Source organism: Nipponia nippon, unplaced genomic scaffold, assembly GCF_047370975.1.
Source record: "Nipponia nippon isolate SJK-2023a ecotype South Korea unplaced genomic scaffold, ASM4737097v1 scaffold_4, whole genome shotgun sequence".
Lineage (NCBI taxonomy): Eukaryota > Metazoa > Chordata > Aves > Pelecaniformes > Threskiornithidae > Nipponia > Nipponia nippon.
In genome coordinates this window covers 51809217-51835147 of record NW_028262358.1, presented here as the reverse complement: position 1 = coordinate 51835147, position 25931 = coordinate 51809217, and the positions used below count along the sequence as shown (strand labels likewise).

At 37.5% G+C, this 25931-nt stretch overlaps 1 protein-coding gene across 9 annotated transcripts in view; it reads left to right on the top strand.

Annotated features, from left to right (window-relative positions):
* The window catches only part of MAP3K4 (mitogen-activated protein kinase kinase kinase 4), a 78005-nt gene that overhangs the window by 9560 nt on the left and 42514 nt on the right, over positions 1-25931 (top strand). For all 9 annotated transcript variants that reach the window (XR_015708469.1, XR_015708468.1, XM_087775926.1 and 6 more), the window contains exons 2-4: positions 11043-11233; positions 16678-18059; positions 22460-22702. Coding sequence is in view for 7 of the 9 variants with exons in the window: in XM_087775925.1 (XP_087632051.1) it covers positions 11043-11233; positions 16678-18059; positions 22460-22702 (1816 nt within the window). In the remaining 2 variants the exon portion in view is untranslated. The remainder of the gene's footprint in view (positions 1-11042; positions 11234-16677; positions 18060-22459; positions 22703-25931) is intronic.

The window sequence follows — 25931 nt, the reverse complement described above, 5'->3', positions numbered from 1 at the left end:
AGAGCTCAGCTCCTCTTTCTACACTTCTAACCTTTGATCCATTTGCAGCCTCACATTTAATGTCGATGTGGAAACTTGACAAACCCATCAACATTTTCACACTTTTTGACACATTATAGAGCAATGTCAGAATTAAATAGGTCTGTTGTTCTTTCTTATTGAAATAACATATGGCACACTTTCAATCAAATAATCTATTTGTGAATGGGGAAAAAAAAGCTCAGAGCTGAATGTACATGCATATTCTGTAAATGCTGTTATGTCATAATCCAAATTTGCATGAAAACTTATAATAATCCAAGATGGGAAAATTAGTTAACCTTTCTCTGTTTCCAAATTTACTAGTAAAAAAGAACAGGAAGTTCTGATTATTATTTTTTCTGAGATGAGAACATGAAGAACTGCCAAAACTGTTATATGAGCTCTATTTTATTTATTTTTATACTTATTTCTAGTTGGTGTAACTTGCAGAAGAAACATTACTTCCTTAGATCATTTAAATAGGTCTCAATAGCTCTTATCTCTGCTTGCAATAAAAAGATATGATGAATACTAATTTGCATTTTGCTTAATTTATTTTTAACTCATTGTTTGACGATTTCTGTTTTTTTGAAGTTTACCATATTTTTATAGTCAGTCAAAAGGTTCTTCAACACCGCTCCGCTGTTTCAGTAGCCTTTGTTACGTTTTTCTGTAACTCATGTCTTTCTGTCGTAAGTATAATAATGAAGCACTTAGCAGCTTCTGCCCAGGAATATAGGAGAATTTTGGGAAAAGCATCGAAGTATTAGTAATTTACAAAACTAACTGTGGTAGTTTCCAGATATTGAGAAGCAGAAGATTTTGTCTGAATTTCTCTCTTAAAATAAATGTTGCTAGTCAGTACAGTAGTGCTGTAAGGAACTTTGTAATGGGAGGAACTGGCTACAGTCAGACATGTGCTTGAGGTCTACTGTAGAAATGAAGTGTGTTCACACTTGCTGGGTCCTTCTGTTCTAATTGAAGAGCTTAACTGAGAGTTACTAAGGGGGAAAAGATGTCATTGGGAATCAATTAAAGATTAACTGTATAGCTCTAAGCTTTACATTAGTGTTTTCCCCAATAATGACTTTTTTTCCCTTGTAGATTTCTGCAGAAATAGCGGTCATTCTATCACAATGAAGTCTTGCTACAAACCACTGTTGATCTTGCAGCAGAAGTACTTGCTTTGTACTTCTCTCAGGCCATAGCTGATCTGGGAGTTATTATACTTTGTGCTTAACTGTTAGCAGGGCTGTTGTAGCGTAAATCCATAGTTTGCAAGCAGGTGGCAAGATGTAGGTCAGGGCTTCGTAGCAGCATTGGGTGTTTTGCGTTTGTGCAGCCATGCTACAGGTTAGTCTTCAAAGATAAACAAGGCATAAATAGTGAGCAAAGCATGGGTATTACAGGGCTACTACTACATTCTGACTATTTACTAATGAAGTTTTAGTGTTTCTGTAATTATTTCTATGTTGACGAGCCCTTGTTTGTAGGTTAATTTATAAATAAGCTACTGGAATTATGTAATTCAATCAGGTCTTGGTAGTGATACGGGTATTACCTTAAGCATCTTCCTGCCCAAGTATTTTGCTTTTATTTTTATTTTGCTTTTATCATTGCTGCAAGTAAAAAATTGCATTAGTTTTGCAGCTGACCCAGACTAGAAATTACTATTGTCATCTCCTGACATCTTTCTCTTCCCCTCTCAACTAGGAATATCTGCCATATGAAACTTGCTAGCATAACATTAAGTACATTTGGTTGCCTAATCAAAATTAAAGTGGTTGAAGTTGGAAAAATCCTGCTAACAAAGACATTCAAGCTAAGCTGGATTGTTTTGACAGCACCAGTGAAGAGCCAAGGTCGGTACTTTTAGCTATACCTGTGCATCTTGGGGGCTAGTGACTTCTGGCAAAGTGTCACTGGAAAGCAGAAAGGACAGTCATCTTATAAATGGCTTCAGCTGCAGCCAGAAGAGAGTGACTGAGGGTACAATTTCATGTTACACTCAATGTGTTGGACCAGCAGGTTACTTTCTTCCGCCCAGTCTCTCCCCAAGAAGAAGCCAAACTCCTCCACTGCATTCTTTCTGGATCATGTGTCTGTAGAGTTTTCACTTCAGCTCATTGATCTGATGAGTAACTGGTGCACCAAAAAATTAATGTGGTTTTTTTTTCCCCATCAGATTGATGACTGAGTTTACATGATTGTTGGCTTCTGTGCAAAGGGGGCAGGCATGTGCAACCTGGGAGACAAAAGGTGCACTGGAACAGGTTCCCCTTTTTGTGTCAGCTTACTATGACTATAGTCTTGGTAATTTCTGAAGCTCTTTACTTCATCTCTCTAGAAAATTGTGTGAATAATCTTCACTACATTTCATACTTGATTTTAAAAGATTTTTAATATTACTTCATGTTTTTTGTGCTCTTAACAAGCTTCTCTGCTGTAAGCTGTTCGAATGAGAACTTAGATTCCGTAAAATTTGCATCTGCAGACTTACTTGCTGAAAGATGGAAGTGCTTTTTTTTCAGTTAGCGTCAGCAGTAGATGGTAAAATTACTATCTCTGTTATAACTCAATTCTCTTCTCCCACCCCAAGTGCCACCTTTTTTCCCCAGCACGCTGATTGTTCATTCCTAGACTATAGAGACAACTGATCATATATCGTGCCTTCCCCTGATTCCTCTGGTAGGAAAAACGTAGCGATGCACAGCTGAATTTGAATTAGAATATTTCTCAAAACTGAAATTGTTGTGCTGGTACTATTTCTTCTTTAAAACGTTATTTTGAAATACTTAGTGAATACAGAAAAGCCCGAGATTTCTGCCTTAGGACAACATGGCAAAATATTTTATGCTTTCCTCAAGTTACTTCCAGGCAATATCTTTAGTATCTCTGTCTTCTTCAAACTTTCTTCTAATTTTAAGATAAGTTTCAAGTTTAGTTTCTTTTTCCCGATTCATTTGAGCCTTGACATTGGTGTGCCTTACATAATATCTGCTTTTATGGTTAGAGAAATCGATGAAAGGTTGAATGTGACCCTCATAAATATTTATGTCGTAGCTTTCAGAAGAGAGGGGAAATGGATGCATTTAACTAGATAGGATTAACCACCTCCTGTAGAAAGGAAGAATAGCGCAGATGTAAGGGTGATCACAGGGATACACAAATTGAGTTAGAGAAGCATGCTTGAAAAACAGGTCCTGAGAAATGAAAGGAGTTAGCAATCTTGCTTTTTACTTAGCAACTGAAGGAAGAGTTGCAAGGGCAACAAGTGCTTTAGAGAACAATGTTTTTATTTTGTGATTCCTCCCTGCCTTTTTTATACAGCCTTCATGCCAGAAGAGATGATATTCTGAAGTTCCCCTTTTCCACTATGAGATTGCTGTTAGGTGTTTTTCTTCCAGGCTTTATTGTCAAGTTAAGTTATCCAGATGCCTCTTTTCTAGAGCAAAGTGATGTCTACAAGATTCTTGTGAGCTGGAAACTTGGAACACCAAAGCTCTTGTTACTGCTCTCCCCTCCAGCTCATGGTTGCTTTCAGTGCTTTTTGTTCTACTGGTGGGATGTGGCATGGGTCTGTGTGCTCTTGTTCTCTCTAAAATTTGGGAAGGCGGCAGGTGACAGATACTCCTTCCAATTTCTTACCCAAAAGCATGGGTATTTATTTGCCAAGCAGTGGTATTTTGCAAAAGTAATAAAGTTGTATTTTTTTCTTAGGAGGAAGCTGATCCAGGCCTTAGTAGAGACACGGTGCTTTTTACAAGTCTGATTGCATTTGCCCTTCATAATTTGAAGACTTTTCTGTTCTTATAAAATTTTTACAGTGGAAGAACTTTAGGAAGGACTGTTGCTGCAATTTATCTTATGTAGTGATTCTTGTTCAAAAAACAAAACCACCCAAACTTGGTGCTTTCCTATAGTTTACCCAAATTATCTTAAGGATATTAAATTAAAAAGCCAGACATGTCCTTAGTTTCAAGTCGAATTTAATTATGCTGTTAAAAATCTTATCAAGTATATTACCAAGTTTGTACCAGTCAGTCCTATTAATATGTTGGCAGCAATCAGAAGTTATTGGTGACTAAGATTTAACATTGACTGCTCAGAAATGCTGAGCTCAGGCATACAAGATTCAAATGTGAATACAAGGTCAAGTATGTTCATTACTGTATGTCACTATTAGGTTTTAATGTGAGCAATTCTTTTTTTACTGTCTCTGGAGGTATAGTCACAAAAGGAATACGTGACACGTACATCATTTAAATGTCCATGCTAGACACAGAATTTTTGTATCTTGCTAACCAGGCTATTTTTTTTCCCCAGTAAGCAATGTGCCAGCTTTACACAGGATGTATTTAGCAAAAAATAGTTTTATTTCTACAACCTGTGAGCGAATTCCTGCTGCTCTGTAATAAAAAATAAAATAACGAAAAAAAAACCAACAATTTTTTTTTCTTGCTTTTTACTGAAGGCTTCTTTGGAATTGCACTTATAGTCCTTTGCTGCCCTTGTAGCAGTTTGTAATAACTGCTTTGAATGCAATAGCTGCAAGCACTTACTTTTAGCATTCACAAATGTAGCAGATCTTTAAGAGAAGGCTGTATGCAAAACTGGATTTATAGTCCTTTCTGCTTCCAGTTCAGGAACTTTCAGAGCCGAGTCCATTTATTTAAGCTTAAAGCTTCCCTCAGAACAGGGAATTTTTAAAAGGTGATTACAAATGGGAGCGTATGATGCTTTCATAATGTTGTAGCTAACACTAGGAGTTTACACCAGATAGCAGTCCTGTACTTTAGCAGAACTTCATTTCATTTCATCTTAACTTGTTTTGCTGATTAGGTTGTCTAATCCTCTTAGTTTCCCAAAGTGCTACAGATTGATGAACAAAGTTCCTTCCTCATGCTGTTGGTCCAGGCGTACTGGCATGTTCTCTTGTGCTATGCAGATAAAATGAAACCCAGTACTGCCCCACAGAAGTTAGAGCTGCTGATTCCAGAGTTGTCCTCTGTGTGGTGTTTAGCAGCTCTAACTGGATACCGTTTTGTTTTTCAGTTTTAACAGCTGCAGAGATGGTTATCTAAAAATCCTGTTTGCTCTTTGCGTTACCAGCAGCTGTGGGATGATGACAATTATCATTTATGTTCTTGTCAGAATATTGTTTATCTGTGAAATAGAATGGTTGCAACTACATTTAGGGAGAGCTACCTTAGCTTTAAAAAGATCTGACTGGCAATGTGTAGTGCCTGTGTTTTCTGCTACCTTAGCTAATTGCCAGTGTACATTACTAAGAACAGGCTAACGAAGCTTCATCTTCCTACATACTCTATCAAGCTGAATCACTGTTGAGGAGCATATATTTGAAAAATAGACACTTTGCCTTTAAAACCAAGGCACTGAGCATCAAGAACAAGTAGTTGGTAATTCGGTGGCGGACCTTGTACAGGTCTTGCAGTTCTCTGTATGGAAATGGCAGGGTGCCATAGGAAGCGTTGAGAAAGAGTCTTACTGATGGGTGACTGGTGTAACGCCTTTGAAACTGTGGGAAGCTGTTGACGGCAGCAGCCTGCGGAGCACGCAGCTTCCTAGCTGTAGTGTTGGGCGATTATCCTGGCTACTGCGTTGTAATTGCCTAGCTCAGATTTATTGCTATGTGCTTGTAGTCCAATCAGTTGACCTCCACTGCTCTGATTCCCAGGAAGCTTTTAAGCTGTGTGTGGGATGATAAGCAGAGGCTGAACCTGAGTTAATTATGTAAGCGCCTAATACGTTCGAACTCCTGCGTATGAGGATCAAGGGTAGCTGATATAAAGGGAAGGTTTAAAAAAATGTTTCCCCCATATAGCTGTCACAGTTTTTATCATGACCTCTTATTATCGGTTGTTACAAACTTTGAAAGTTTGAATAATGCTTTGGTAAAGTGCAAAAAGCTTATACTGGTTAAAAATCATGCTCTTCAGCGTGACTTTAGCCTACTTAAGTTTAACACGTCCCCATGTGATCTTCAGTGGTCTTTTTATTTGTTAATTTATTTTTAATGATAAATGACTGTATTTTTCCAAAGGCTCATGGCCTTTGTCAACAGCAACGGTTACCAGACTTTTTGCTTCCTGTCCTGCTGCTTCAAATTTCATACCTCAGTTTTCTACCTCTCCTATTTTTCTTTGCAGGCCTTTGAAAATCTAGAAGATTTATCTCAGTTTTCATGACTGAGCTGGAATTGTAGATACATTGCCAGCACTTGGACTTAGTTAAAGAAAAATAAATAATCCTGTTGTTGTCATGTACATATGCAAATTGAAGAAATTCTATATTCTGTCTTTTCAGATTCTGGTTGAAATGCATCTTGGTGTGACATGCAGTAGTTACTTGTTGGAAACACTCTTGGTTATTTATTTTTTTTTTGCGTTTCAGAGCTGTCAAGGTGGTTTTTTTTACCATACTGCTCTTGAGCTTTCCCAATATTCCTGATTTACGCATCCTGGCTACAGTCGCTTCTATATTCCTAGGGTAAAATTGATGAGAAGCATTTTGCTCATTAAAATTGAGGCTGGGAGCAGCCTGTAAATAGACTGACGTGAAAACTATGCACTTCCAGTTTTCCTCATAAGCATTGGGTTTAAACTGTCCTTGGCAAATACTAACTTCAGTTGTCACACTTGTAGCTTTCACTTTTTGGGTGTATGCCTAATTAAGATTAGGACAGTTTTCACTGGTTACGGGGGAGAAAACCTGCAGTTCTTGGTAGCAAACAAGAAATTAGCTATGACTAATGTTTCCCAGCTCTGGTTGCAACAGTATTTAGGAACCAACAATTCTGTCTAATAACGAATACTATAATCTGATTTAGGTTTGCCAGCAGTGCATTTTATAGATTTGGAGATTTAATTAGTCTTTGGTTAATTCGTAAAAGTAAATAGCACATGAACATTACAAATGCTATGTTGGTAATCTGTTAAAATAATAACTGATTTTAATACTAGAGGGTTCCTGCTGATGGTCATATATGTCTGGTGTTGTCTGGATGAGAAAAATTGATACCATCATGACTAAGCTGATGTAGTTGCTTTAGTTCAGACCCTATATATCTAGTGCATTGTTGTACTATAAGGCTTTCACTGGTGAAACTGGGTCTTCGTGTTCACTGACATTGATTTGAGCTCTGAGTTGAGATACAGTCTTTGCACACAAACCCTAAACTGAGCATGCTGAATTTTTAAACTTGATTTGCAACCTGTGCCTTCCTCCCTCTAAGCAGACCAGCCAGCTCCAGTTAGATCACCTGTTAGCTGCTAACAAGAGTGGTTCTGTAGAGCATGCTTGCTGTTCTGTGATGCGACTTCTAGCGCAGCATCTTTTGTGATAAATCTGCTATGTTTTTTAACAAATTAAAGAACAGCTTACTAAATTACCTAGAAACAAAAATGTCTGAATGTTAAGTAAGTCATACTGGATCCCACTGTATAGGTATGTATATAATTCAGGTGTGAGATCGGAGGGTGTTTTGAATACTTTCGGACTTCATGCCCTCTCATCAGACATAGCGAGAACCTAACAAGGTAGTGACTGTTGAGGAAAGAACCAGCTTATGGTCTTTAAAGATCAGTTCATTTAGCCTGGTGAAGAGGTTTGATCATTACACTCTTGGAAGAGTTTACTCACTTAAAAACAGAAGGAAAACAGTGTTTTCACTGGTCTTCTGTAACACGAGGTAGCTTGTCCTAGTTTAAAGCTGCCTTGGAACTGAGACCTAATGCGAGTGCCTCAGGATCTGCTCTGCCAGGCCCTGCAAGAGCATCAGCACCCCACCCTGTGCCTTGCTGTGCCAGTGAGGTCACTGAAAAAATAAATAGTTCCATAAGCACTGGAACTAATGACTTCTTGTTTCATGTGGTTTAGTCTCTTGTGGCTGATTTGTCTTTGGCAAAATCAGAGGGGTGTGCTCTGCCTGAAGTTTTTTCTTCAGTAGGGCTGTTTGCAAGAGTTCTCAGGAATAAAATTTTTCTGGTGTCCAAAAAGATGTAAACTTGTGTTCTGCTTTCCCAGTTCAGCATTTACAAGATCCTTTTCTGTTATTTATCCACCTGTTTTCACAAGATCTGTAGGAACAAATTAAGACTTCTTTGTTACATGTGGCCAATAGTGGTTAATCAGATTGTTAGAAGACACACAAACAGCATCATTTCCCAAGGCAAGGAAACTAGGCTAAAAGTATTGGTGATTCTCTGTGGTTGTCATTGTGGCCAAATTCACTGTAGGGCTCTCTTTAGACTACAGGTGGTGCTACGGAACCACCTCAGTCGTTTTTCTTAGGTAGCCTCTAAGGTTTATCTACAATAGTTGGTGAACTTGCCTGCCTTCTTCTCAAAGCAGTAATGTGAGAAGAGTAATTTCACACACTAAATCTTTCTGTGGCTTTGCAGAGAACATAACTGTTTTGCATGTTAAGGTATTTATTTCTGTTTATAGCTAAAGGCAAAGAAAAAGTACAGTATCTGATTTTTTTGTTTTTGTTTTTTTGTTAGCCTTACTGCTATTCTACTGGCTGGCAACATGCTGGCGTATTTCTTCCTGCAGACACTCAGACTTGCTCCACCAGAGCATAAGTAACATTCCTCATCTGCCTAAAAAATAGTAGCAAGTAAAATGTCGTTTGTGATTCGAGTGAAACTGAAGTTATCAGGTACTGATGCTAGCCTTGCACTGTCTGATTGAGGTCAAATGTTTCTTTGCCTTCATATCTTTTATCAGAGTCAGGATGGTGTTATTTGCATGCCTGCTTCAGAAATGAAATATGTGAGGGGATGGAGGCAAACCACGTTTTTACCCTCCTCCAAGCTAGAGTGGTGCATGTTCTTCTCCCAAATATATGTTAAAGCAAGAGAGTTGCATGTACGGCACCAGTGGGGAGTGGTCGTGATGAGAGGACTGTGCTGGGGTAGTGGGTCCCATATTCTAGGAGAAGGCAGAGGTCTTGGTGTCACTTTGAGCTCCAGCCTATCTATGGGATTTGATCAGTTAGGGACTTGTTTTAGCTTTGGAGTCCTCTCTTCCTCCTTCCCTTTTTCTCCCTTCTCTATATTTACCCTGGGTAGTTAAACATCAGATGGGTATAAAGGGATAGTGAGAGAATTTAAAACCCTGTCCTGCTGCCATCTACCTTCCTCTGAAGCCTGAATTGACCAGAGGATTTCATTATTTTGTGGGGCTTTTTTAACATTGTGAAGAATTCAAATTATATATTATTGGTGGGGCAATGATACAGTTCACAGATTGTCTTAAAATAGTTTGTTTCCATGTATGAATTTGAAATTGCCTAGTATGTCAGTGAGCAGCATAAAATGTACTGAAGTTCGGTCGCTCGCAGCCTGAGAGTAATTTCGTTGCTGTGTGTCGCATGTTCATGCAGGGGAGATCCAGCTCTTTAGTGGTATTGTGCCCAGCTGCCACTTGACTGAAGTAGTCTTATTTGGTAGGACAGAGCAAGTGGTCAGGAGGAAGGAAAGGGTATCTGACATGATTACTCATTTATTGTATTTGTCATATTTTATTTTTAAAGCAAGTCCTAATATAAGAGTGCATGCGTGCTCCCCATCGTGGTTGTTTTACATCTGACCTCTTCTTATGAGAGGAAGCTAGCACTGAGTTTATATGTGAAAACTGATGGTGTTTCTTTTTTTTTGCCATGTGAGTTTACAAATAGACCAGCTCTTGGTGTTGGCTTAGTGGGTAATTGTATGAGTGCCAGAACTGACTCAAAGGAAAGGCTATAGGAGTTTTTGGCTGGGGAGAGGGGGAGACTGAAATCATAGCAGGCTGGGCTTTAATTGTCTTGTTCTGCAACAGAATTGTGCCATTGCTAGGGTTAACTGTGTGATACCATGCAGTTGTCATTTTGTTGGTTTTTGGTGATTTATGGTGTTTTATTTTGTTTTTTTTTTTTAAAGGCCTGTGTCCACTGAAGGAAAAAAATCGTCACTCTCTAGTTGTATCTTTGAACAATTTAAATCAAAATAATTTAGAGTTTGGGAAAATTACAAAGACAAGTCAGCATTTTTTAATTTTTTTTTTAAATATTACAAAACTGATATGTTTTGTAATACTGTATGTAATGCTACTCTACAATGTTTGCTGATACTGCTAGATGTAATAGCAATGAAAGGTCCTACTTGGGGTTGGAAGGCTATTGTGCTGGACTCTGGACTGACATAAGTACTAATCCTGCAAAGATACATGCTTTCTGTTGCGTTCGGTGATACAGCACCCAGTGGTTAAGCAGACCATCTGGATTTGTGGTTTGAAGAACATATGTCCATTATCTTAATTTTGTGTTTGCATGAGCTCTGACTTCTTTTTAAGTATTACCAGTATTTCTTCCAAACTGCCAAAGTAATCAAGGCTAATGAAGAAGTTACTATGGAGACCCTGTTGGTTTTTTTGTTACCAAAAAAAAAAAAAAAAGTTCTGAGGTTAAACCTACTTAATAGTAAAATCAGCGGAAAATACATAAAATGCATTCAGGTCTCCTATGCTAGATAAAAGTTTTGTGAAGGGTGGAGAGCCTTTTCAGTGAACTTAGAAGTTGTCTTCATGGTATGCACAAGTTAGGGGGTGGAGGATGGAAGGGAAGACCTCTGCTGTTGTCTCTGCTGCTGATTAGATTGACTGTCTTGCATTACGTTTGTATTTTTGAACCTTTGTTTGTTTCATGTACCTCTTAGTTTAGGCTTGCAACAGGTTTTCTCAGAAACAAATATATTATGTATACATGTATGTTTACCCTTTATTCTCCTGGTGACACCCTGGCTATACATCCTCTTTGTTGTATGTTGCCTATACTTTGCTTGATAGGATAGTTGCCTTTATGGGTGTGAAAAACCTTGATAAATATATGTGGCTGTGGCAGGAAAATATAGAAGGTTGACTGTGGTTGGGATTTATTGATGGATTAGCATTCTAAACAGATATTGCAAGTAAAAATTCTTTATCTTTAACATCATGTTTTAACTTGTTCTCTACAGGAAAGAGTGCAAATCAGAAGATGCTACTTGCAAGATCTCTGAATCTGACCCTGAGGAATTATCAGATGAAGCAAGTGCTGACACCTTCTATGGAACTTCTCCTCCTAGTACACCCCGCCAGATGAAGCGTATGTCAACAAAGCATCAGAAAAATAACGTTGGGAGACCTGCTAGCCGCTCCACTTTGAAAGGTGGGTGTGGTGTTTTCTGTTTTTTTCCTAAAATGACCATAAAGTCATAGTATAGTAGCCCTTCATTACCTGATGGAGGAGTTATACAGAGGATGGAGCCAGATACTGAGGTGCAGTGAAAGGACAGGAGGCAGCTGTCATAAATTGCAACAAGGCAAGACTCTTTGGGTATTAGAAGAAAACTTTTACCATGAGAGTAGTCAAACAGTGAACAGTTTGCCAGAGAGGTTGTTAGGTTGTTGAATCTCCATCTTTAGAGATTTCCAAAACACAACTGGATAAGATCATGAGCAGGCTAAACTAGTTTTGAAATAAACCCTGCTTTGAGCAGGAGGTTGGAAAAAAATGACCTTAAGTGGTATTTTCCAGTCAATTTTTTTTCTGCAATTCTATGGTCTCTAGTAATGGTGTGGTTGCTTCTCTGCCCCAAATTCATGTTCTGAAGCACTTCACAGTCTGTTTTATAGAAAAATAGAGTTTTCAGTGATTATTCTTTACTCTATAGTGTCACTGAAGCAATTAAATTGGAGTTACCACTGTTTACTTCTGTTGATGCTTTGGTCATAAAAGTCATAACTGGGAAAAAACAAAAGATACTTGATATGTGTTTTTTCCTAATGTTATTAAGTAATGATATCTAATACAAAATAAAACATTTTTTGGTTAAAGCACAAATTTTAAGCTTTTCTTTCTTTAATTTTGAGCAGATACAGAATATGGTAATTGCTTGTTGAAAAGATAATTTTAAAAAAACATGCAGTAGCTACATCTTTTCAAGCTGCCCTTCCAAGAAAAAAAGAAAAAATGTGCAATTTTAGTGGTTTTGCTGAGCTTGTGATGGGTGCAAAAAAGCCGTTTTTTAAGATTGTATGTTCAGTATTTTCATACAGAATACACCTAGGTTTGGGGTTTGGTGTGTGTTTTTTTAAAAAAAAAAAAAAAAAAAAAAAGAACAAAACCAAACAAAAAGCAACCCTGTGTCAGACAACTTTATTTGCCAGAGTTGTTATGGCAGCTTGACTATTGCCAGTTAATATTTTGGAAACAATTTTTTAAATTGCTTCACATGAAACAGGAAACGTTACCACAGAGTGCACTTACTTGCAAGGATTCAGTTTGTCAAGGTAAAGTCTAGGGGAGAAGGTAAATGGTTTAGTATGAATAAGGGAATGCAGTCTGTTCTTCAGTTGCATAGAGTTGTGGAGTGCAAGTTCATAATAAGAGAAGGGCCCATGCAAATTCCAAAGTTTTTGGTTCCCTTCCGTTTCATACAGCCTCTGAATAATGTCACTGTGAAGAGAGCATTCACCAAAAGACCTCTTCCTTAAACTAAATTGAAGAGAAATCTTGTTATACTTGGCAGTTAGCTGTGTAGGCATTGGAATTATTAAGCTTCTTTTACTGGCTTTTAATTGTGCCTTTTGGCTAAGTTAAACTCTTCTAATGCAACATTAACCTTATTTAGTTCTGTATATGGTAATTACGTAATAACTTTCCTCGCTTTTTGGACCAAGGTCTCTCTACTTGTGAGGGGAATGGTTCTTGCTTCTGGAATAATAATACCCTGTTCATGGTTGCTGTGAGTGTATCTTAAAATATGTTTGGGGTTTTCTTTTTGATGAATTGGAGAGTGTTGTATTGTGTAAAATATCTTTTCTAGAAAGTTCATAGTTCATTTTGTTTAACTTTGCCTATATGTACAATCTCAGAAAGTGTATTCATTTATTCTGTGTTGTGGGAGGAAAAAAAAAACAACCCACCCCAAAACCAGCAACTTCAAAGTGGACTAGTTAATTGACCTTGAATGTGTATGCATATGCTGTTAATAAGATTGAATTGGTTTTACTTCAGTAAGAGAATTCATTCAGGGGTTAGTTTGATGTAACTAATCAGTTTAAAAACTACATTTGAAATAACTTTTCAGACGTTTACCTAGAACAGAGATTTAATGTATCTTTAAACAACTGAAAGAATTTCGGGTATTAGGGGCTTGCTTACTTGTATCTCCAGTGTTTGTTTAATTTCTGTCACACCAAGTTTCTTACAACTTGCATTTAGTATCAAAAAATAAAGTGACACAATAATCTGTTTAAACTAGTTTCTGGATAGTTTCTTCTGTAGCCCAAGACCCATGGGATTCACGCTTTCTAAGCTGAGCGCATTTCGGAGTTGCTCCTAAGACACCTGTGTGTCTCCTGCCTGTTTTTTCTGACTTGGAGGGTATGGAATGGCAGTCCAGCAATGCTTGCTTACTTATTGAAATGTTAGCTTCTTGGACTATGTCAAAAACCAGTGCTTCTGTCTGCTTTTTAGTATGAAACTTCTGCAACTTCATACTTGAATGGAACCTCTGTCCGCCCCACTTTCTTAACCCACCAAGTTCCTCAACTTCATTTTGTCATTTTTTTTTTTTTTAATGATCTGTTTAAGAGCTCAGATTCTGCCATGTGCCCCTCTCCCCAACCAATTGTTGCTTAGTTGTGAAACCTACCTGCCCCATGTAGCCCTAAAGGTAATTGTAACTCAGAATTTGTTAGTACAGCTGAACTTGTTCTACAAATTAATTTAAGCCTATATTACAAAACTGGAATAAAACTAGTAGTAGGAACTCATACAGTTATAACATTGATACTCATTTATTGCAGAATTGTCAGGTATAGTTGAATCATTGATGCCTATTCATTTGATGAAACGAGAGGATTTTGAAATAATTTGTAGATTATTGTGCCTGGGCTTTGTTCAGAATGATGAAGATTCGAGTATTAGGGCATTGTGGATGTCTAAAAATGAATCATATTTTTAACTTACCTTTCTTTCAATGTGTTTTGGTGGAGTGAGGAATCTGAAGATTAATACTGAAGGAGAAAAAGATGTTAAAAATACAAACCAAAGGGGTTTAGGGGACCTCCTGGTAGCTAGAGTGTAAGTTCAGAAAGTGATCTTTAAATGTGCCAGGGTTTTCATTTATTTTGCAAGGTCACCAAAATCTTTAACACCAAAGTGCTGTTAAAAGTTGATCCATTTCTAATCTACCTCCTAGTCTGGGGTGGGTGTGTATGTGTTTCATCTCTGCCAACCTTCCCCATCTTCCTTCTTCTTTCCTGCCAATGCAGAGTGTGTCTTCCCACTGCTTGCCTGTCTCAGCTTTTCGGGCTGTTGCCTCCTTGCGGCAGTGCCAGCTGTGGCATGGAATTCAAGCTGCCACGCTGAGCAGGACTTTTAGTCTCGTATTCTGCCGGGTGCTGGTTAACCTCACGGGTTAGTAACCAGTAAGGGTGAGGTACTGCTGTCTGACAGTAATGTTTGAGTAGATAAACGTAAAATCAATGACAGGGAATTCCATAGCAAGTTTCTTTGAATCACTGATAGGTGTCCATTTCCAGGAGAAAAACTCTGTTTGAGCTAGGTTTTTATGTCATCTGCTGTTGTACTTGGTAGCTGCTCAGAGAAAGATGTATGAATACCTGAAATAAAAGTAGTATAAGAGGCATTAATAAAGTCCATATTTGCAAGAAACAGTTTCTGTCATGACTTTGTGATTATTCTTTCTTCCTCATATCCTTCAGAATATAATTTCTTTTTTTCCCAGAGTTAAGTGCCGTTGTACGCCTTGTGACCTGCCCAAATCCTACACAACTATGGCAAGGGTTAAATTATATGTTTTAGATATGGGGATTGGAAGGAGGCAGTGTGGCAGGTCGCACCCTTATTAACTCACTTATTGCTCATTAACAGCTGAAAACAAGGTTCGTAATGGAGACAAGCAAAGGAAGGTGCTCTGACCACATACCTCTTCCCTTTCGTTTCAGACATTTCTGCAACCTTAATACAGTGCCTTTGTATGCATACGTTTGATAGTCTTTGAGCTACGTTACCACACCAGTTCTTTCCAGAGCACTGCTGTCTTACATGAGTAGAGATTGTTTGGAATTATGTGGTGAAGGAAACGGATTTCTCTGTGACTGTACCTTCTTCTGTTGCAGATGCTGGAAGATACGTAGTGAATGAAACAAGAATGAAGGGCCATCTGATAATTAAGTCAGTGGAGTGCATCATATGATAACAGCATTCTGTCATGAAAAGTTGTGTGATGCTAGGCAAATAGCACAAATTAAAATCTAATCTAGAAGCAAGCTGGAGATTCTGGGATGTGGTTTGCAAATTGTTGAGAATTCAAGTGCAATTGAAGTCAGGGTGTGTTGGACACCAAGTGCTCAATGTTCTGAAATGTCGAGCAATAGCTTTTCCCATTTTTGGCACCCAAAAGTATGCTGGCTTGACAGATCTTTCTCTATCATGATTTTCCATATATAGAAGGGGAATAATATTATTCTTCCACTGAGCAGGCCTGTTTTGCAAATAAGCTTATTAGTATTTCTGGTATTAATGGATGTTACAGTGAGGAGCACATTAGCAAAGACTCTAAGGAAATTACTACTTCCAGAGTGGGGAATGAGCCATGTGCAGCAGATAATCCTTAGAGTCACAGTGAACAGTGAAAGAAGACGAAGTATACAGCCATCGTTCTGAAAGTCTTTTCTGTTCTTGAATAAGCAGGGGCCCTGTGTAGCTTGTTGTATTCCAACTGCTGATCACTGGGCTGCAGCTAGTGTGCATACAGGTGCTTCTCTCCAGCTTGCCACCAATTCTGTAAGAGAGAGAGAGAACCACTGTTTTAATACCAAGTAGTTCCTTCTGTCCTGATCTGCAAAGCCTAGGCTGAAGCGCTGTTGTTAGTGCTGCAGAAGAGTGGTAAGGTCTGCTGCTCCTGAAGAAAGAACAGGGAGAGGAGAGGAGAGTGCACAATTAGGCAGGAAAGGGCTGCTGTTACCTGGTAAGAGAGAAGGCAAGTGTTTGTGTGTTGGGAGCATGGAGAAGCAGGCTCCTGGTGTTAAGGTAGCATATTAAGACTACAGGGGGGTTCCCAGAACTAAGATCAAGCCCCCCAGGAGCCAGGACTGGATCATTCAAGCTAAATTTCAGAATCCATACATGCTCCAGTTTCTATAAAATTGCATGTGCAATGCAGTCTCTTTAATTTTGTTTGACTTGGAAACCTTAATAATGCTCTGTTGCACTTTGAGTTTTTGTTTGGGAGGTTGTGTGACAAATGTATGGAAAATGAACTTGGAAACCGTTCTTTTCCTTTCGATCATACTCAGTTCTCAGTAGATGGCATAGTCAGGATAATGAGAATTCTCTGAGGTCCTTTCTACAAAAGAAGTAAAACAAGAGGAGAAATAAAAATTTCTTTGGTGCTACTCTTGATTTAGCTATACTAATGGTAATTTCCAAGACTATGTTTTACTTATACCCATGCTTATTTTGTTTTACTGGTATTAAACAATGTTTTATGCTCAACCTAAGAAATGTGATTGGGAGCTGGATTGAACAATGCTTTTTTGCTGCAGTCACATTCTTTCTTTTTTTAAATTTTCTTACAGAAAAGATGAGTGTGCCAACTCAGTCTGTGCATAAAGACAATGGGAAAACGATTGAGAATGTGGAGGAGCACAGCTATAAGCAAGGGAAAAAGATCCGAGACACCCTAAGGACAACAGAACGAGATCACAAGAAAAATGTGCAGTGCTCATTTATGTTAGACTCCGTTGGTGGGTCTCTGCCAAAAAAAACAATTCCAGATGTTGATCTCAATAAGCCTTACCTCAGCCTTGGCTGTAGCAATGCTAAGCTTCCAGTCTCTGTGCCCATGCCAATACCCAGAACTGCACGCCAGACTTCTAGGACTGATTGCCCGGCCGACCGCTTAAAATTCTTTGAAACCCTGCGGCTTTTGTTAAAACTTACCTCAGTCTCAAAGAAAAAGGACAGGGAGCAAAGAGGACAGGAAAACACCTCTTCTGTCTGGCTGAACCGATCCAATGAACTGATCTGGCTGGAGCTGCAAGCGTGGCATGCTGGCCGGAGCATTAATGACCAAGACCTCCATCTCTATGCAGCCCGTCAAACTATCCCTGATATCATCAATGAAATCCTCACCTTCAAAGTGAACTATGGAAGCTTCTCCTGTGTAAAAAATGGAGCCAGTCTCAATGGTACTTCAGGAGAAGGAGTTTGCAAAGCAACACATGGAACTAGTGCTTTGGGTTACTCCAGTTACCATGAACACCTCCATCGCCAGCGCGTCTCATTTGAGCAAGTAAAGCGGATAATGGAGCTGCTAGAGAATATAGAAGCACTTTATCCGTCTCTGCAAGCTCTTCAAAAGGACTATGAAAAGTATGCTGCAAAGGACTTCCAAGACAGAGTGCAGGCACTCTGTCTATGGTTAAATATTACAAAAGACTTAAATCAAAAACTAAGGATTATGGGAACTGTATTGGGCATCAAAAATCTTTCTGACATTGGCTGGCCAGTGTTTGAAATTCCTTCTCCTCGACCATCTAAGGACAATGATCCAGAGGATGAAGAAGTTGATAGGGAAACAGAAGTAAAGGAATCCTCAGGAACATGCACAGAGGAGAGCGATGGTGAAGAACAAATCTCTGAGGAGAATGTTGAGGAACTTAGACAAGCCATCAAGAACAATTTTACTAATAAGCCAAATTTTGACTTTCAGGACCATTTTTCAAGGAGGCTTGATAGGCTTGAATCTGAGGATGACTCCACTTCTTGGGTTATTCCAGAATGCAGTGCTGAGGCAAGCTGCAGCCAACACTGTTTGACCTCTATTTACAGGCCATTTGTAGATAAAGCACTGAAGCAAATGGGGTTGAGGAAGCTAATTTTAAGACTGCACAAGCTAATGCATGGTTCATTGCAAAGGGCCCGTATGGCGTTGGTAAGGAGTGATCACCAGCTGGAGGTAGGTTACTACTAGTGTAAATGGATAACAGGAGTACCATCTCTGCTGTATTGTTTCTAAGTGAAAATGGAGGAATTGGGATCTTATGAAAGTCTTGGTTGCTCTGTTGGTTTTTGGAAGATAGTGTATGTTATGATTAAGAGCCCAGTTCTGCTTCCACTGAAACGAATCTGTCATTTGACCTGAATTAGAATTTGTGTGATGCACAAGCTAATTTTCTGTTCTTGTTTGTAACTGAAATGACAGTTTTATGATAACATCTTTGGTCATTACATTTTCTAATGTCTAAAGCCATAAGTCAGAAAAATTGCAATGGAAAATTATGCACAAAGGTTGAATCGTGAGAAAAATTAGCTATAGAAGTGGTTATTTTCCTTTTCTTGTCTTCAAGACTGGGTAGCTCTCTGCAAGACATCCTTTACGAAAACGTCACTATTGTTTTGGGTTTTTCCTCATCTAAATGAATGAAGTACCGTGGTGGCACGTTATGCATGAGGCCAGATTGCATAAATGAATGGACTTGACCTTGAAATCTATGAAAGCAAGTCACGTTAGCATGTTGCATTCTTCAGCTGGATCTTAGTTTAATTTTTTTTTTCTTTGGGTCATTTGATATTCTTAATTAAGAATGACTGTGAGTTAATAAAAACAAAATTATGAAATAAGCAGTAAACGAAGGACAGTAGCTGAAGTTTCATATGGTAAGTTGTGGTCACTAATTCTTTCAAGGCACAATATTGTTTCTTAATATAAACCATTGCCTAACTTGTAGGCATTTTTATATTAGGAAGAACTAGTAGTAAGGATTACTTGCCCTCTTTGATAAAATGGCACTCTGTGTGTGGCCTAACCATGGATTCTGGACGAAGGAATTTCTTAGCCAACATGCCTGTTCTAATATGGATACCACATGTGGTCTTTGACACGTTGCTGATCCCGTAGTGTTGACCGTCACGTTGGCAAACAGAACAAGAATTGTTTATCTCCCTTGGAGGTTATTTTTTTAGAATGAATAAATTTATATTTATAAAGTTACTTGATTTTGAAAAAGTTTTTATTTGTACTGTTGCTAATGTGGATATTACTGTAAAAAATGAAGCTATTAGTTGAATTTTTATTTATTCTCTAATTGGTTTCAACTTGTGTTCTCGGAAGTTTTGCATTAAGAAAATCTTTGTGTATTTCTAGAGTCGCGTGCCTAAGCAAAACTTGCAGGTGTCTGTTACAGTAACCAAAAGTACTCGGAAACCATATATACTTAGATAGAAAGTTCAGCTTAATATATAGGTAGAAATACCTTTAAAAAAACCAAAGGAAATAAAACATAATTTGGGGGTATTGAAAACTACTTTGAATGTATTTTTGAAATTGCTAAATACCTCAAATGTTTTCACTTCATAAGGGTTCTTAAACAAGGTAATGAAACACTAGTAGCTCTGTCTTTGCTGCAGCTTTACAGAATTAAACTTTTTGGTAATTTAGCGTTGGATGACTTGTGTAAGATGTAAGGTTAGTCTTTTCTCCCTCCTTCTCTACCCTTGCGACTTCTTTGACTATTCATTTTCAGTAATTATTACATTTCCTTTGGAATATCATCATCTTTTAAGAAATTACTTTATGACTAATGGTGAATGTTATAAAACTGTGAACTTCTTTCCTGCCTCAAAATTAAAAGAATGCTATCAAAAAAAGAAAATACTGTTTGTCAGAAGTGTGGTACCTACTGCAGCAAAAGATGACATCAGACTAAAATAGAAGAGATGGTTTTGAATTACTTGGTCTTTGCATCTGACAGTACTTTGAATGTAGTGTCTCAGTTTTTTTAGTGCGGTTCAGTTTGATATTTGTATGCAGCCAGAGATGTTAGTGTTTTGTTAATCTTTGTTACTTCTGTTTTGTTTTGTTTTGGTTTTTTTTTTTTTTAATATCTTGACTCTGTGTTCATGTGTGTACATACACTTTAAAATCTTTGGACATACTTCCATTTCTGTTGTTACTCAAATGCTGTCTTTCATCTAAAGTGTGCTTTCTGGATTCTTGCACTGTATGCATTTTAATGCTCATTTCATCTTAAATGTATGTAAATGTTTATACAGATGGCTGTTTGTAGTGCTTTTTTAAAGTACAAGTTTCATTCGTCATAGGCTCTGATACTTTAACAAGGCTTTAGGCACTACAGAGTCTGTTTTGTATAGAAGTTGTATGATTTGATTCTTAAAGAAAATGGCTAATATTTTTTATTTTAGTTTACAAAATCAGAGATGCTATTTTAGTAGAACAGTATTTAAGCCCGTTTTCCCTGTTTGTTGTTTATTCAACTGGCTGCACTTTTGAGTATGGATTTTATGTATGATCTCAATAAATGGCTTGGACTTTGTTTTCTTGGGGGGTTTTTAAGAAGTATTTGGTAGTCACTTGAAACGTTTCAGATTGGGCCTGCTGAAGACTAAGATTAGTCAAACTGAACAATAGAAGTTTAGGTATCTAATACTAAGCCCTAATGTCATGTGCTGTTATCCTTAATGTTAGAAAATGAAATAACACATTTAGTCAATTTCGTTGTGTTGTTTTTGCTCATAGACTAGTTCCTTAATATTTTTATAAGAACTAAATTTTCCAACGCTATACTTGCATCACAATGAGGATTGTATTTCTTAAACATTTTGTTGTACTGTAGAAGCGTAGTATTTTCATGATCTGTTATTAATGAAAATGTCTTGTATAAAAGCCTTTAGCTGTGGTGCTATTCTGGTGCTATGCGTCTCTTTAAAACAGAGTTAGTAAAAAGAAGATATTAATATACCATCTAAGAAGATAAGTTCTTATACTGTAGATCAGCTAGTGATTAAACTTGAACTAAACTAGGTATAGAGGAAATCCACACTCATGCATGTTTGCTATCTCTGCATAATGAGCTAGTGGTTTTATAAACCACTTAAGAATCTGCAGCGCAAGGTATGTTGTGTGCCAATGTTAGACAGTAATGAATATGCTACTCCATCCCCCATGACAGTTGAGAAACATCACAATATTAAAAAATAAAACCACTAAGAAAACTGACTTTGTCAGTAGCTGTAGTTTTGTGTGGCTCTTCTGAGAAAGCAGAGCTTGTACATTACTGCAGGCACAAATGTAAAAAATGTGTGTGTAGCTGCAAAGGAATAAACAATTTCTTTTTTTATTTTTTATTTTCTGCTAGATAATAAGCTTAAAAGCGGCTTACATTTTTTTAACTTTCTAGGCAGCACTTAATTGTTTGATTTAATTTCTGGCAATGCTTTCCCCTCCTTTGAAGTGATGTTATTTAAATTTGGCAATGAAGAAAAACCTACAAAATGCTAGTTATGTCTAATACATGAATGAAGGCTATTCAGATGTCATAGTTAGCAGCCTTGAAATGAGAATTAGATAAAACAAACTTAATCTGGACCAAATTGTATCCTTAGATGATGTACAGTGTGTTGTTATCTTCAAGAGCTGCACACATATTGCAGTCCAAATTTTCTTCCTGAATTAAACCCCAGAGTGCCTCCATGTACAGCTTTGCTTAGAGTGTTATCACAAGGTACATAGTTTAGATATCTAGGATGTCTATTTCATAGTTTCCATTATTTTCTCTAATTAGAAATGTCATTTCATTTAAATGTAATTTTCATTTAAATGAAAAATAAGTTTATTAATTGAAAAAAAACAGCTTGATCGCTTTATATTTTATCTTCCTTTTTTAATTTCAGTTTCAATTTCTTAACATCTACCAAAGTTCATAAGTTATTTTTTCAATGGATTTGTTCAATTTAGCTAGTGACACTTTCTTGAATATTGCATTACTTTGCAATGTGGAGTTTTATATCATATATGCACTATGTGTTTGAAAAGGAATGAGGTTACTCACCTGACTTAGCCAAGTGCAAATTTGTTCTCTAGATATAGTCATTAGTGTAAGGCCTTTTGATTTATTTATTTTTTAATATATTTTGAAATACTCAAGTATTGGATCTTATAATGACCTGAATGTATGTTCCTATATATTATGTTAGGCTTAACTTGCATGTTCATCATAACCTCATACAGCAGTTTCTTCCTGTGTAGGTGAGGTGTTGTCCAGCTTTAATAGATGCTTTAATCATTTTAAAACAGAAACATAAAGTAAGAGATTGTTTTGTTCACTCCCAAGGGTCCATAATTGTTTTCCTCAGCCTGGTGATCCTCAAATAAAAAAAAAAAATTAAAAAAATAGCTTTTTTTTAAAAAAAAAAGAGAAATTGAAACTTCTCTGGTTGGTTTGCCAGTTAATAGAATCTTACCTTTTAAAAACAGACTTTTGTGCATGCTACTTTAAACAAATGCTAAACCCTAAAGAATTTAAGGATCTTTTTCATGATACCTATTTCTTGTTACAGTTTTCAGAATTTCCAGATCCCATGTTGTGTTCAGATTACGTGCAGTTATTAAATTCCCCACCTTGTTGTGAGCAAAAATGCAGCACTGTATCATGGGAGGAGCTGAAATCCATGGATTTACCATCTTTTGAACCTGCATTTTTGGTCCTCTGCCGAGTCCTGCTCAATGTTATCCATGAATGTCTCAAGCTAAGGTTGGAACAAAGACCTGCTGGGGAACCGTCTCTTTTGAGTATTAAACAGGTTTGCTTCAACTGTTTCTTTTTTATATTTCCTATTTGAAAGGACTTTGTCATTTTGTTATGATAAGGTTGTCGATTTAAAGAGGATTAGTTTAAGAAATGACAATGTATAATTATGTAATAACTTTTATAAATAGTCTTGTATTTCATATGGAGATCTGGTTTTTGCATAGTGAACAATTGGTCATATATACCTTTCTGATTTAGACTTCCAGGAATCAAAACTGGTGATTAAAGAATTATCAGCCAGCGAAGGTAAACAGTATTTGTTCCATTTGCATTATAAACTGCATAATCTTGTCCACACATCTTCCTCCATTTGGGTTTTGTAGGCAGCATAACCAGTTTTAAGGGTCTGTATATTTCTTTTTTTCTTTGATTTGATCCTTTTTTCTTTGTGAATGTAAGACCTCTGCCGGTGGTGGACATGTGGTGGACACGTAGTAGAAGTTGATTAAGTTGAAAAATGGCAAAAAAAAGATCTTATTTCCCAGCATATTGTTTTATATAAATATTTGATATTTTCTGTGGGTAGTGACCCAAGGTTGTCAGTGCTGTCACTCGTTGAGAATGTTGTATGAGGATTTCTTTTCTGGTGGTTGTCTGATACAATTAAGGCTGTTTAGATCAATGCTATTTTTCAAATTCTAGTCCAAGACATACTAGAATTGTCTGAAGTCATCTCCCTGCTCCCTGGCAAGCATAACGAGATCAGGATTTTTATCAGGTGGTCTTTAAGGGTAAACATTTAAATAAGCTCTTGGGCTGATTATGAGTTCACCTTCCAGTTACCTGCTGCTCCAAAATCAATTGTTAAGTTACATTATGGTCCCAAATAAATGTCAGTCCTCTTTCTCCTCACCACCCCCTTACTCCCCTGCCTTTTTTTTTTTTCCTTGGTATACTAGGATTTTGGATGCCTTTATATCCAAAAGCACAGTACCTGCAATTTCAATCTTAAGAGTCATAGTTATAGCAAAATGTAGTATAGCATACTGTATTGTAAAGCACAATATATCCTTTTTTTCCCAGAGACTAGGGCTATTCTTTTGCCCTTACATTTTCTATTTTCCTTGTGGACTTTAAATAAAAATAACAGTTTCTTCCTGGAAGACAATGTGTTTGTTACAGCCTGTTTTGATGGTTTATACTGTCTTGCTAATTACATTGAAAAAATGAATTCAGCTCAGCAAATGCTTGCTGTCCCACGCAGTATTTCTGAACAGGCAAAGGAGCTGTTGATATTTCACAAATAGACCTATTTGTTTCCTGAAAAATTATAATGCCTAAAATCTTGAGCAGGCTCAAACCAGAGTCTAGGGGTCTGTTTTGTTCTGCAAGTTCACAGAACATTACAGAAATACAGAGAAGTCTGGGTTAGAGATACTCTGGTCCAACCGCCTCGAAGCTGGGCCCTATATTAGGTTATCCAGGGCCTTGTTAGGCCACATCATGAATACTTTCAGTGAGAGAGAGATTCCACTGCTTCTCCAGCCAATCTGTTCCAGCGTTTATTTTTTTTCTCCCAGCAAAGCATTTTTTCTTGTATCCAGACAGAATTTCCCTGAAGCAACTTGTGCCTGTTGCCTCTTGTCGGGTTGCTGTGCATCCTTGTGAAAGGAGTGCCTCCATTTTCTCTCTAGGCATTGGAAAACTGTGATTAGAGTCCCCTTGCATATTCTCTCCTCTATGTTGAACAAACCCAGTCCCTTGAACTGTTCTTTGTATGCATGTAGCACAGCACAGTTTGGTTTCTGTAGGGATTGGCCTAGTGGGTGTCATTTGGGACACTGAGACCTTTAAGTGTCTCCTACTTTTTGGTACCATTTGAAATGTGTAGCAGTACTGTTTGAGTGTATCAGGCATGCTAGTCCTCATACTCAACTTTTCCAAGGTGAGGTTAAATTTTTGGATTACTAGCAAGTCAATTCTATTAAAAAAAAAATAAAATCTGATTTTCAAGAAAAAATATACACACAAGAAGAAAACCAGCACAGATTATATGCTTCTGACAGTGTGCTTTTTCTCCCATCCTTTCTCACTAGCTTCCCCTTTTCAAGCCATCTCGTCCATGTTTCACTTCTAGCAATAGCTTTTGTGATCCTGATGATCCTGTGTTATCGGAGAGAGCTGTTCTTTTTTAATGGCAATTTGCCATTATGTGGTGGCAGTGTAGTTCCTGAACAGTTCAAGATGGTTCTCTAGTGCTGCATTTGTGCTGAGAAGTGGAGGGGGGGGTGTGTGTCTATGTGCAGGTGCACATGGGTTATTTCTGTCAGGTGGTTAAATTGGACACTGCTTCTGTGTTATAACCTGCGTTGAGTGTCTTACAGCACCATGGTCTTCTGCAAAATAAGTATCAGATCTCTCTGGATCTTTCATACCAGTTTGTATCTTCAAAAAGGTAGTAGATGATACTGTCATTTCATAAAAGCTTCTTCCTTACAAAAATCAGTGAAGAAACTAGGTCAATACTGCTAGAAGATTTTTAGTTCCAGATTATAGGATACTGTAATAGAGAAATGCAATTTACAAATAAGTAATTTCTGCTTCATCAAAACCCATTTAAGTCTATAACTGGAAGCACAATAGCATATTGTATGTTGATGCAGGTGCTGATTTCTTAATTGCCAATTCTGTTATCCACACACTTGCTAACCAGGTAGTATTCGAACACGTTTTAATGATTAAAGAAGAAGCCAGCTAAAGGACGTGTGTTTGGATGGGGAAAACCGATCAGGAGTCTGCCTAGATGATCTTAACATCTCTTAACAGCTCTTAACCCTGGAATTTTTGGGTCAACAGTCCTTATGTCAGCCATCAACATTTTGTGCAGACTGCTTATGGTCTGTTATTGTCATGCGGTATGCATTAACACTAAGGTAGTCTGACCTAGTTGAAAAGTGAAAAGTCACACCTACCTGGTTTCTGACAAGTGACTGCTTGGAGCAGGGCCACAATGTACTGACTAGTTACTGTGTTCTGTTTAATCAAAAATTAGCACTACAGGGTTTTTTTTAAATCCTATGTTCTGTTATTCAATAGCACTACACATCACTGTATAGCAGCATTATTTAAACAAAAAAAATCTCTATTTTTAATGAAGTTTTGAGACTTTTTTATTTTGGAATAGACAAATGTTACTCTCTGCAAGTTTTAGGAATGAACTTTGCTTGTATCTGTAAGGTATACCATACCATATAGTAAAGTTTTATGGATAAGTGATATTG